The sequence below is a fragment of the Seriola lalandi genome, unplaced genomic scaffold, assembly GCF_002814215.2.
Source record: "Seriola lalandi dorsalis isolate HSWRI2012SDOR001 ecotype SW California unplaced genomic scaffold, Sedor1 jcf7180002054672, whole genome shotgun sequence".
Lineage (NCBI taxonomy): Eukaryota > Metazoa > Chordata > Actinopteri > Carangiformes > Carangidae > Seriola > Seriola lalandi.
This window is the reverse complement of record NW_019525225.1, coordinates 1101935-1113496: the sequence shown is the minus strand read 5'-3', so window position 1 is coordinate 1113496 and position 11562 is coordinate 1101935. Positions and strand designations below refer to the sequence as shown.

At 40.3% G+C, this 11562-nt stretch overlaps 3 protein-coding genes across 3 annotated transcripts; 2 read left to right on the top strand and 1 right to left on the bottom strand.

The window, feature by feature from the left end:
- The first annotated feature begins 316 nt into the window (after positions 1-316).
- bud13 (BUD13 homolog) lies at positions 317-4785 on the top strand. Its single transcript, XM_023421366.1, has 10 exons — positions 317-463; positions 626-713; positions 1681-1765; positions 1855-2172; positions 2661-2965; positions 3066-3174; positions 3387-3525; positions 3648-3829; positions 3934-4015; positions 4370-4785. Exons 1-10 carry the CDS (start codon positions 321-323, stop codon positions 4461-4463), a joined length of 1545 nt encoding a protein of 514 aa, XP_023277134.1. The 5' UTR covers positions 317-320; the 3' UTR covers positions 4464-4785.
- A 1260-nt stretch (positions 4786-6045) lies between these two features.
- LOC111666164 (U11/U12 small nuclear ribonucleoprotein 35 kDa protein-like) lies at positions 6046-7577 on the top strand. The gene has a single exon (XM_023421398.2). It carries the CDS (start codon positions 6165-6167, stop codon positions 6870-6872), a length of 708 nt encoding a protein of 235 aa, XP_023277166.1. The 5' UTR covers positions 6046-6164; the 3' UTR covers positions 6873-7577.
- Positions 7578-8358: 781 nt separating this feature from the next.
- On the bottom strand, positions 8359-11163 carry LOC111666168 (uncharacterized). The gene is made up of 5 exons (XM_023421405.2): positions 10899-11163; positions 10576-10755; positions 9841-9936; positions 8734-9019; positions 8359-8644 (listed from the first exon to the last, which is right to left on the bottom strand). Exons 2-5 carry the CDS (start codon positions 10712-10714, stop codon positions 8527-8529), a joined length of 639 nt encoding a protein of 212 aa, XP_023277173.1. The 5' UTR covers positions 10715-10755; positions 10899-11163; the 3' UTR covers positions 8359-8526.
- Positions 11164-11562: the final 399 nt, after the last annotated feature.

Genomic DNA, 11562 nt, shown 5'->3' with positions numbered 1-11562 from the left:
TTTGTTTTACGTTTTTCTTTCAAAACGCTCCATATTTTCATGCCATTAGCTACAGTATGGCTTATATTTCATGACTGTACAGTGTCACCAGTCACTACCTAAACCAGACTAAAATTTAAAATTACAAACGAGTACTCATTTCATTTCGCTGTTTAAATGTACACTTTAATGAGGCAAATTAAAACATCCGAGACCTTATACAAAATCTGTCCCCTGGTACAAACTATTTTAGAGATTGTCAGGGCTTCACATCCGGAACTTGAAATAGTCGAAACAGACGTTCATGACCCTCCGTGTTATCCGTAGTTTCCGAAAACATAATGATGGCCGCTTTCGCTGGCAGCGGTAAAGGACCAGAACTATCCAAAGCTGAGTACCTAAAACGGTACTTATCCACCGATGAAGATGCCAAGAAATCAAAAGGGAAGCTTAAAAAGAAACGACATAAAGTTCCTGAGAAAGGGTGAGTCGATGGGGACGTTTTAATCAAGTTGTTGCCGGGCATATTGTGTGCGAGTGTGCGTTAAGCTAGTTGAGGTCGCTCCGTTCACTGCCTTAAACACCATGTTTTGAATGAAAAGTGTATGTGAAGTTACCAAACTCATTTTTACTTCTTTCATTTTAGACTTAAAATTGTAGACGATGACATAGACTGGAAACAGATGGTCCAAGAGGAGAAGGAGGTTGAAGAGGACGAAGATGAAGCTCCAGTGGTAAGAATTTACAGCTAGCTTAATCTCGCTGTTTGGCCCGAGACCATTCATTTTAATTGTATCGATGTTATTTTCTTCTGGGATTCATCGGCTTATTATATGGTTTGTAATAAAATATAAATTCAACAGAGTAATTAAGAGATAAGTTAAGTTAGAAAAAATAACTTCAAAATGCATTGCTTTATTGACGGACAAGCGTGTCTTGAAACAGAATATGCAATTTTACATCAATGTATGTTGTGATTAGACCAGCTTTAAAGTGAAGTAATTTATTTTGGTGATAGAAAAGTAATTTTTGATAGTGTTAGGAAGCTTTTTTTCATATATTCATAGTAAATTGAATATCCTTGGGTTTTGATCTGTTGGTCGAGTAAGACACTTGAAGATGTAACCTCAGGCTCAGAGAAATAATAGCTGCCTTTTTTTTCTTCACTATTTTCTGACATTTTAAGATTTAAAGTAATTAGCTGATTAATCGATAATGAAAATAATCATTAGTGGCAGCTCTACTGCAACCAACAATTCTTTTCTGAATAATTTTATGTGAAAAATGCTGATCACAACTTCATGAATCCCAAGATAGGCTCTTCAAATTTCTTGTTAGGTCTGACACAAAACTACCAAAATTATGCAATTTAATATTACATAAGATAAAGTAAATCAGCAAAACTCTCAGTTGAGAAGCTGGACAAGGTAATTTTTGGCAGTTTTACTAAAAAAAAAAAATGTGTCAATAGTTGGTCATTATTTTTGTGTCAATCGACTAATAATTGATCATTACAGCTGTAGTTTTGATATTGTTATTTTTCTGAAAAATCGAGCTCCATCATCACAATGATGGAAAAACCATATCCATTATTGCCACAAGGCAGTTCTCCTCATTGATTTACAACATTGCATATAATACTCCTGCCTGTCATGTTGCCTAATGTTCTCTTGAAACTTCCTGTCTTGTTTGTCTACGCAGATAGCTGAGGTGATTGATGATCGACCAGACGAGGTGAAACAGTTAGAAGCTTTCAGAACCAGCAACAGATGGAAAGTGATAGGAGGTAATTGGTATTTGTGAAAGATGTAGAGAGAATCTTTTCCTGTGTGGTGAAGAAGATCGTTATTTACTTTGAGTATCCTTTCCTTATAGCTGATGAAGATGAAGACACAAGCAGGGGCCACCATGACTCGCCAGAGCTGTCATCAAAGAGAGGGATGCATGATTCTCCTGTCAGAAAGACCCGCCACGACTCTCCAGACACATCCCCTCCCAAGAGAGGTCGCCACGACTCTCCAGACACATCCCCTCCCAGGAGAGGTCGCCACGACTCTCCAGACACATCCCCTCCCAGGAGAGGTCGCCACGACTCTCCAGAAATATCCCCTCCCAAAAGAGGCCGCCATGACTCGCCAGACTTGTCACCTCCACGGCAACATTCAGGGAAATCAGGAAAGGTGCAAAGTAAAGGTGAGTGTTTAAACACAATATTGGAGGCTGAATCGAATCTCTTTTTGAATAGGGCAGGTTAATATGAACAACAAAAACATCACAACAACCAAAAGACCCAGTTAGTTAAGTTGCCCTGTTGACATCCATCATATTTGATTTGCTTGATAATTAAAGGTCAAACTGAAACACTGAATTTTCATTTTGCCAGAACTCTGTATGGACTTAAGAAATCATTATGAGAAGACTCTCACTTTCAGATTGATATTAATTTGGATAATGATATTGTGTATCAGGATGTACAGTTTAATTTAAAAATGTAGTAATATAATTACATTGAAATGTGATAAATGACACATCAATATATTAATCAGTCAGCCTAATACTTTCTAGATTTTACTGTCACCCCTCATATACAACTGGCCTAACAACGTGCACATGAGGAACGTATTTTTGGTTCAAGTGTTTAGTTTTACACTTAACTAAACACCTAATTATTTCTTCGTCAGATTCACCCCCCAGCAGAAGAAAGCCCAGCTCATCATTGTCAAGTAACAAACGTTCACCTGATCCTCGTCGGTCACCACTGGCAAAGAGGGCTCAGAACAGGCATGATTCAGACCCTGACCAGTCACCTCCACGAAAAAAGCCACAGAAGAGAGAAGCATCGGACTCTGACCAATCTCCTCCAAGGAGGCAGTCAAAAACAAGACACGGCTCTGATTCTGACCAGTCTCCACCCAGGAGGCGGCCGCAGGGTGGAAAGGGCTCGGATGAAGATCTGTCACCACCTCGTAGACCTGGCCAGTCACAGGTGAGGAAAATTGTGTTAGTTTGAAGACTAATTCAAAATTTGATTTGCCCGAGATTGCTATATGTTTTCATTGTTTGTTTGTTTGTTTTTTTCTTGTCAGGGCCACAGGATGCTTTCTGGTGGGAAGGCAGGTCTGGTTTCTGTAGATGTTTTAAGGAAAGAGCAGGAGGAGAACCGACGCAGAGACAGACACAACCAGCCACTAGAAGGTTGGCCCAGCTTTTTCTCTTCTAAGATACTTTCCCTTCACAGCTGTTGGTGGCAGAGCTTACAAGACTTTCTATCTCATGTCTACATCATCCATGTAATCTCCAAATGTTTACAGATTTCTTTGGTCACAATCAGGATTAGTTCCTATAGAGCTGGATGATGCAATCCTCATTCAGGTGACACGTTATACCTATTTTTCTGCTATGAATAGATGAATCCCGCAATTCCCAGACGGTGTTCCGAGACAAGAGCGGTAAAAAGAGGGATTTGGATTTGGAGAGAGAAGAACAGAAGAAGAAAGCTGGAGAAAAAGCAGCAAAGGATGAGAAATATGCTCAGTGGGGGAAAGGGTGAGTTTGCATAAAATTCTCACACATTAGATAAGGCTACCGAGTGTGATGGCCGCATAATGAATTGAAATGTGCTTTGTGCCAACTTGTTTCCATGATATAAAGTCAGCGTGTGTTTATAGGTTGGCCCAGGGCCAGATGCATCAGCAGAAACTTGAAGATGCACTGCACGAAGCCCAGAAGCCGCTGGCACGTCACTACGATGACGAGGATCTCGACCGTATGTTGAGAGAGCAGGAAAGGGAGGGAGATCCCATGGCTGCGATGCTCAGACGGAAAAAAGCTCGCAGCACAAAGACACAAGGTGCGAAACATTACATACACGTACATTTATCCTTGAGTTGACTGATCCAAAGTGGCTGTTTACTTAGCGTATACACTGTAAACTGTCTTATTTTTGTTTTGCAGAGAAGCCTCGGTATCGAGGTCCAGCACCACCTCCAAACCGGTTCAATATTCAACCAGGCTATCGCTGGGATGGAGTTGACAGGTACTGTGTGTGTGTGTGTGTGTGTGTGTGTGTGTGTGTGTGTGTGTGAGAGAGTGAGAGAGAGAGTCTGTGAAAGTGACCTAATGGGATGTATTAGTAATAGGAGTAATGTCAACACATGTAGCAGATCCCTTCTTCATACTATTTTCTTACATCTCATACAGTTGCACTATTGACAATACTATACCTACACTATTGTACAATATGTGATATCATGATCACAATTTTGGCTTCTAAAATGAGCTTGATAGGGAGCTTTTATTGAAGATTTACTCTGGTGTGCCAAATCAAAGATGGAGTTGAGGGTGTCATTGCAGAAATAAAAATGGAATTTAATTTGTTTTTCTCTCACAGATCAAATGGTTTTGAACAGAAACGCTACACACGGATGGCAGACAAAAAAGCTGGCCAGGAGGCAGCTTATAAATGGAGCGTGGAGGACATGTAACGGCAATCAGATACTGATTATTTAGGAGCAGCGCAGGTCCACTGAAGCTCAGAGAATTAGCTGAATGGGATATCTACTCTGTGATGTTAGAACAGCTGCAGGTTAAACTCATTTACTCAGCAGAATTGACGTGTTGATGCATTTTGTTCACCTTTCCAGAGCAGTTTGGTCCTGTACAACTTATATCAGATTATTACAAACTGATAAACCACAAACATAACTGTATATAATAGTGAGGTGACAGCATCTTTATGATTTTGTAATAACAGGTTCAATGTGGAGATGTGGTTTTCACTGTTTTATTAAATAATGTTTTTGTTAAGTGTTGTGCCCTGAATCACAAGTGTTCACAAACAGTGGTTTGGGGAGTTAGTATTTTTGTTTGGGGTTTTTTTTGTTATTTTTGTTTTGTTTTTAATGGGTTAGGGTCACATCTGTGAGAAACATATCATTTAACAGATCTTTAACACCTTCTGGTATTATGGTTCCAGGATATGTGGACAAATTCAAAAAGTGTATCTAACTAGTGTCTGTGATGATTCTCAGTCATCCAGGTCATAGAGCTCTTCAAAGTCAACTGGACGTTTCGCCTGTCATCCGAAAGGCTTATATAATATCAGGCTCCCAATTTAACCACAGATGAAATGTCAAATAATGCTGCTGTGTGTGTATAGATCTCATTCACAGCAGATATTTTGACATGTAATATTGATGACAGCCATTTAATTGTCTGAGTATGTTTTCGGTGAGTCAGCATGGATAAGGCCCTGAGCTGGAACACATGAATGAAACTGAACCATCATCTTCATTATTGATGATATAATTGATTTTCCTCCAATGAGTCAGATTGTCTGCTGTAAAAAAGGCTATTAGTCCTACATGAAATGGCATGCAGAGGGAAGCTACACAGGAATACTTTAGTACAAGACAATGAGGACATTTAATCATCGTTTTTTTTAGAGTAACCAGGCCTTTAGTGGAGATTGTTTTGTCAAATTACTTTTTCCAAGGTGAAGAATCAGCTTTCATGTTAAACTTTCAAGCCAATACAGATGAGAAATCATAACAGTGCTATAGATTAAACCATAACAGCTTCTGAGTTCAGGTCTCAGCAGATCCATCCTCATGACAACTGATCAAACTCTTGAAGAAGATGGTAGTTGAGTGGTTGAAAGGCCCAGATGAAACTAGTAAGTTTATAAGCTTTTAGTTTATATAAATGAGAGAAATTATAATTTTGGACTTGTATACCTGTAAATATGCCGATTTTTATTGTTTTTGTTCTGTAAATTACTGTTTGTACGAGTTGTGATTTTTTTTATTCGTGTACATTTTAAAATACACAAATTACAGTGAGTGCTTGTACAAAGTAAGAAATCTGAGTTTGGTCAGTTGGGGACGGTGTAAGCGATTTATTTCCTGTTACTTTAATTCTGTTTACTTATCAGCAAAAAATCCAAATAACCGCACATCTCTCTTTATTTACGTAGAATTACAAATTAGGACAATTGTCTGGAGCCCGCATGTTTCCAGCATTGAGTATAAAATGGTCAAGTAGGAACCTTTAAAACTTGTCAGGCCGTTTCATTACGGAATGTTTTTGTGGACGTACGTACTACTGCCTGTGCTGTTGTGGTAAGTGAGTAACGCCTGAAACTCGTGTGTGGAAGAAAGAGACTTTTAGCCTCAGTTTAGGTAGAAATGGTTGACTGGAGTCCGATAGCGAAGGTGTACGACCCGCTGAAAGCTGGCAGCATCGACGGGACGGACGTGGAGCCCCATGACCGGGCGGTATGGAGGGCTATGGGTGCCCGATACAAGCCTAACAAGGGTGTTGTTGGAGACCCGCTGCTCACTCTGTTTGTGGCTCGTTTGAACCCCCAGACAACCGAAGATAAACTCTATCAAGTGTTCTCCAAGTACGGAGACATCCAGCAGCTCCGACTGGCCCGGGACATCGTCACGGGCTTCTCCAAACGATACGCCTTCATTGAATACAAGGAGGAGCGGTCTGTTGTCCGGGCCCGCCGGGACGCAAACAAACTGGTGGTGGATCAGCACGAAGTGTTTGTGGATTTTGAACAGGAGAGGGCGCTTAAAGGATGGGTCCCGCGTCGGCTCGGCGGCGGGCTGGGAGGGAAGAAGGAGTCCGGACAGCTGCGGTTCGGCGGAAGGGACAGGCCGTTCCGTAAACCCATTAACCTCGGTGTCGGCATGGTGCAGGAGCGGGGAGGTGGTGGAGGTGGAGGGAGAGAGTGGGACAGACAAGGGGCGAGAGACAGGGAGGACCGGGACCGATACAGAGAGGCTGAGTGGGGCGGCAGATCGAGGAGGGATGAGCGGGACAGAGGCAGAGAGAGGGATGACCGCAGACACGGTGACAGGAGCAGGCACAGGGACAGAAGATGAAGCCCGTATCGATCATACAAATTACTGATCTCACCTGGTGCACATGAAGCCTGATGCTTTGATGCACAGTCCAGCTGCCTGCCTCCAGTGGAGAACTTTAAAGGAAAGTGTGACTGTTGAGGCTTGTAGCACTGGTCTATGGAAAGAGCCATAAGAGATGACCCTCTTATGGTATCGTGATGTCAGTTTGGCTTGATGTTCAGTAGATGCTGGACCGGTATTTTCAGCTGGTACTCTTCAGCATTTCTGGCCACAACTAAATGGATAAAATACCAAAAAAAAAAAATATTTTTTTATTTTTTTATTATTATATTATACACCTATAAAGTACCTGTAAATCAGACTGAATCTGTTAAGATTTCCTATGTTGAGCAGTTTAACAATGTCCTGTGGAGCATCATAATTGGCAAAAGCCACTGAAGGGTTTCTGCAACACTGGCTCTAAAAGGTGTGTTTCCTTGTGCATAGTTGCAGAAAGGTATGAAGATTTTCCTCTATTATGGGTTGCATTGTGCTCTATGAAAGAGGTGATTGATTGAATGTTTTTTTTATTGTCCTAATTTATATGTTGCTCTGCTACTAGCAAATTTTCTGTGGAATTGTATTGCAAAAATTACAGCATCAACCAAATGCAGAGGCCACCAATTTGAATTCTTAAAATTGCAATTCCATTGCTTACCATTAAAACTTTTGTTGTTGTTTTTATTGTTGTTATATTTTTGTTGTTATTGGTAGCCAGTGGAGTTATTACTAAAAGAAAAATCAGTCAAAAGCAAAAAATGAAACTAAAAATGATAATGACAAAATAAATAATCATATACAGACAATAGAGACAGAGAAATTAGAATGTGCAGGATGTCAGTCTTTTAACGCACAGTGTGATGAAAGTTATCCACCTCTGTGACTCCTGCTGAAGTCTTAGCTCATCTGTTTAATCCTGGGTCCTGCCCTCAGATCAGATCATATTGTAGTTATGAGTCACCAAGTGGAATGTTTTCTCTCAAGCTGACCACAAGTATGAAGTCATCAATGTGAAACGCTAAAGCTCTGGTGTTAGCATTAGCTCATTAAGTCTTATCCAGTGACTCAATCCAGTGAACACATAGTCCATTAGCTCATCAGACTGAGCTGGCTGGTGGGAAATTCATCACTTGTGTCCTGAGAAGAAGTTAAATCTGAGAAAAGTTTGTGCTGAAAAGAACTGATTCCTTAGTAACACTGATGTAACAGAGTGAACAACTAAATAATGTAATTACACTTAAAAAACAAATGTGTGCCATGAAGGAAGCACTTCCTGAGAAAAGACTATAATTCCAGATAGGTGCAAACTCAACAACACATAAACTTCTAACTTTCACTGAATTCATGTCTAAACTGAGTATAAGATTAAAAGTAATGATAATATGCTTTTCATGAGTTGAGACAGTGTGATTGATGCAAAGACGCACAAACAAAACCCACAAAACTGTCATGTGTTTCACTCGTTTATAAAATCTTATTTATTTCTGTGCATTGTATGATCGTAACATCATCACAGGAACAAACTTGGATTTATAGCGAAGATATATCACAAAAGTGTCTGAGGTGACTGTCCTGTCAAACCTTTTTTGCCTAGAAGTGCACATGCAAGCTGATTTCTTACATATGTTGAAGACTATCTCTGAAAAGTGTTTGGTTGTCCGGGCGAGGCCGGTCTCAGCCTGCCAGCATACCTGCAGTTCACGACGGGCCAACCAGGGTAAGTCTCTCTTTGGACTGTGCCAAACTCGATCCTGTGAACCAAAACGTACACGGACACTGATGAACTGCTCTCTACATGAAGCTAGAATCCACTGTGATGTGCAACTTCTTCAGCTCTCACCTGAAGGCAGGGTTGATGCCAATGTTGTCTTGCTGCGGGAGGGCAGGTGTTCGCCTCCTGCGGAAGGAGGATGGAGGAGGGAAATCCTTCTGATACTGAGACTGCATCTCTGTTGTAACTTGTTCATTTTTCAGTGCTGTCAACCCCGTCTGATCATGGTTGCCCTCTTGCTCGTCCTCCCCTGGTTCCCTGTCCCTGCTGCTGCTGTTTCCTCTTCCTGTTTGTCTCGAGGATGTTGGATGACGACAGTGGGACTGCTGCTGCATGCCCTGGGTGAAATGGTCTCCTGATAGGTAATCATAAACTTGTTAAGATTTTCATTTGAAACACAGTAGTTGAATATCGCTGAAACATCTCATCTTTCCGTTTTAAGGAGGCAGCACCAGGAAAAAAATATAAAAACTGTGGTAAAACACCTATCTTAACTATTAACAATCAAAAAGATTCAGTGGCTTTTTCTGCTTTCTTAATCAAAGGCTTATAATTCCTAAATATCTTATGTATATCCTCCCAGAGTCATTCATTTGCACTGTATGATACTAGTCTTCTTTAATTTGGATAAATGATGTTAAATTATTAAACTATCATACCATTTTATTTATGGACCTATAACGTTATATCCTAATGCCAGACTAAAGGCTACACCCTCATTAGTTTAGCCAGTACTTTGCTCGCAATGTTTAGCAATTAATAATAACATAAAATTGTAAATGGGTCAGTATAATCCTTTTTTTGTTTGTTTTTTTGATACACAAGTGACAGCATTTTTAAGTTTAACCTTATATGGACGTATTTGTGTTATATTTTTTTAAGTATTACTGTATTATTATTATTTCACTCTAATGATAGTGCCTTATTTATATTATGAACAATTAAACCTTTAAATGAAAGAACAAACTCATAAATCACTTCCCCTCATGCACAAACCTTTTCCAAAACACACAAATATATATATATATATATATATATATATATATCCACTAAACACAACACAGTGCCTGACATGCCCTCTGTCAACACCGAAACACTCCACACAAACCACAAACACAAGTTATCTTAAAACTGATAAGTGGAGTTTACTCTCCAGGCTGAGATAAGACTTCAGACCTTTGCTTCTGTCTTGTTGTGGGATGGGCCTAAAGCAGAAAGCCTCCCGTGACGTGGTCTCCATTTTAGCAGGAGTGTCTGGGTAGAGGAGAAATCCTGGGGAGGATAAAAAAGTGCCTGATTACAGGAAGACAAGGTTTTCCGTTTTGAATGTATATCCTGTAATCAAAGTATTTGTGCATGGTTAAAATTAGACAGTTTAGTTATTGGCATTTTCTTTTTTTAACACACTACTTTGGAGTAATTCCAGCGAACACATCGTCACAGCTGGACTAACCTCACTTAACATCTGCTGAAATCCTTCCAATCAGGCATTTTTATTCTAGTGTTTGAGCTGGAAAACCCCCAGACCAGTTCTCTATCCTTGTTTAAATTATAAGAATTGGTGGTGTAGGTCATGGCTCATTAAGGCCCATTTACTTTGACCGCAGAGTAAAAATAATAACTGTAATGACAATGACACTAAACACTGTATTGATAAATGTGATATAAATATAATGTTTTATTTTCCACTGAAGCAAAATTACAGACATAGTGCTAATTTCGGATATTTTAGTTATTCTCATTAGTGTGAACCTCGACATTCTGTCCACTATGCATAGACTTCACTATTTAAATACATGGTGAAGAAAACTTTTCCCACCTGAACCACAACATATTTAATCAGAATAATCTGATCTCAGAACATCACAAACTTTGGTCTGACTCTGGGACAAAAGAGCAGTTAACCTTTACCTGCCACCGTCGGCAGCTCCCCCCTGTAGGGTCGACTTCGCTGAAAGAATTCATGGTGGCAACGTGGGTGTCGTCCGTTGGCATTTTCAATGAACATTTTGTCTGTCGGCTCCTCGCTGTCCTGTTGGCTCACTGGCATCACCAGCAGCTCTGAATCTTTGGTGTCTGGTCCAACAAGTACTGTAAAAAATGACCACAGCTTAAGTGTATTCAGTAGTTGCAGAAAGAAAGAAACCTTAAAAGTGTCACAGTTTTTATGTCTTTCAAATAACAGCCAGTATAAAGCCTGAGACAGCTCTGAGGAGAGTTACTGTTTTGCTTACCTTACATGTAGAAAAAACACAAGATGTGGTACACTTCTGTAGTCTCCCTATACTGTCTACAATTCTCTGTACTGTGTGTATGTGTTTGTGTGTGTGCGTCAGGCAATATACAGAGCTACTTAAAGCTTGTTTACGGCAGTAGTCATGGCATCCTATTCTTCTGCAGTGACTGGCAGATACAGTAGTTACCAACTGAGACAAAAAAGCAGCCGGACCACCAACAGAGAGCTGAAACTCTGCAGCGGCTGCTTGCACAGACAGTTTTAAAGGGGAAACATAGTCGGGTATTAAAGGGCTTGCAGCAGGGCTGTATTAAAGGCAGTATTAAAGAGCTGATTAAACTGGGGAGAAAAAAAAAAAGACTCAATGTGAGCTGAGCCTTGTTTCCGAGGTAACATGTCTAAAAGGTCACGACTTGCAACAGTGACTCATGTAAGATGTACAGTAGCAAGTATGATGATGATAAAATAGATCTCACTGCAGTTGTGTTTAGTCACACACACCACAACACAAAAAAGAAAATGAAAACATGTTGTCTATTCAGTGGTTGCCCAGGAGCATTTGGCCCACTCTCAGCAATGCACTGTGCCTCCCAGTTTTCAGCTGGCATAAATCCCAACTATATTTCTTTCACATTAGAGAGTCTGTTTTGTCCAGTAACTTC

Excerpts from the sequence above, each read along its gene's own strand:
- LOC111666164 (XM_023421398.2), top strand. The coding sequence starts at position 6,165 with ATGGTTGACTGGAGTCCGATAGCGAAGGTGTACGACCCGCTGAAAGCT.
- bud13 (XM_023421366.1), top strand. The coding sequence starts at position 321 with ATGATGGCCGCTTTCGCTGGCAGCGGTAAAGGACCAGAACTATCCAAA. Across the intron at positions 2,966-3,065 it reads GTAGACCTGGCCAGTCACAG|GGCCACAGGATGCTTTCTGG; the intron begins GTGAGGAAAATT and ends TTTTCTTGTCAG. Across the intron at positions 4,016-4,369 it reads CGCTGGGATGGAGTTGACAG|ATCAAATGGTTTTGAACAGA; the intron begins GTACTGTGTGTG and ends TTTCTCTCACAG.
- LOC111666168 (XM_023421405.2), bottom strand. The coding sequence starts at position 10,714 with ATGCCAGTGAGCCAACAGGACAGCGAGGAGCCGACAGACAAAATGTTC. Across the intron at positions 9,937-10,575 it reads GGAGCTGCCGACGGTGGCAG|GATTTCTCCTCTACCCAGAC; the intron begins GTAAAGGTTAAC and ends TATCCTCCCCAG. Across the intron at positions 8,645-8,733 it reads GGCATCAACCCTGCCTTCAG|GATCGAGTTTGGCACAGTCC; the intron begins GTGAGAGCTGAA and ends TTTGGTTCACAG.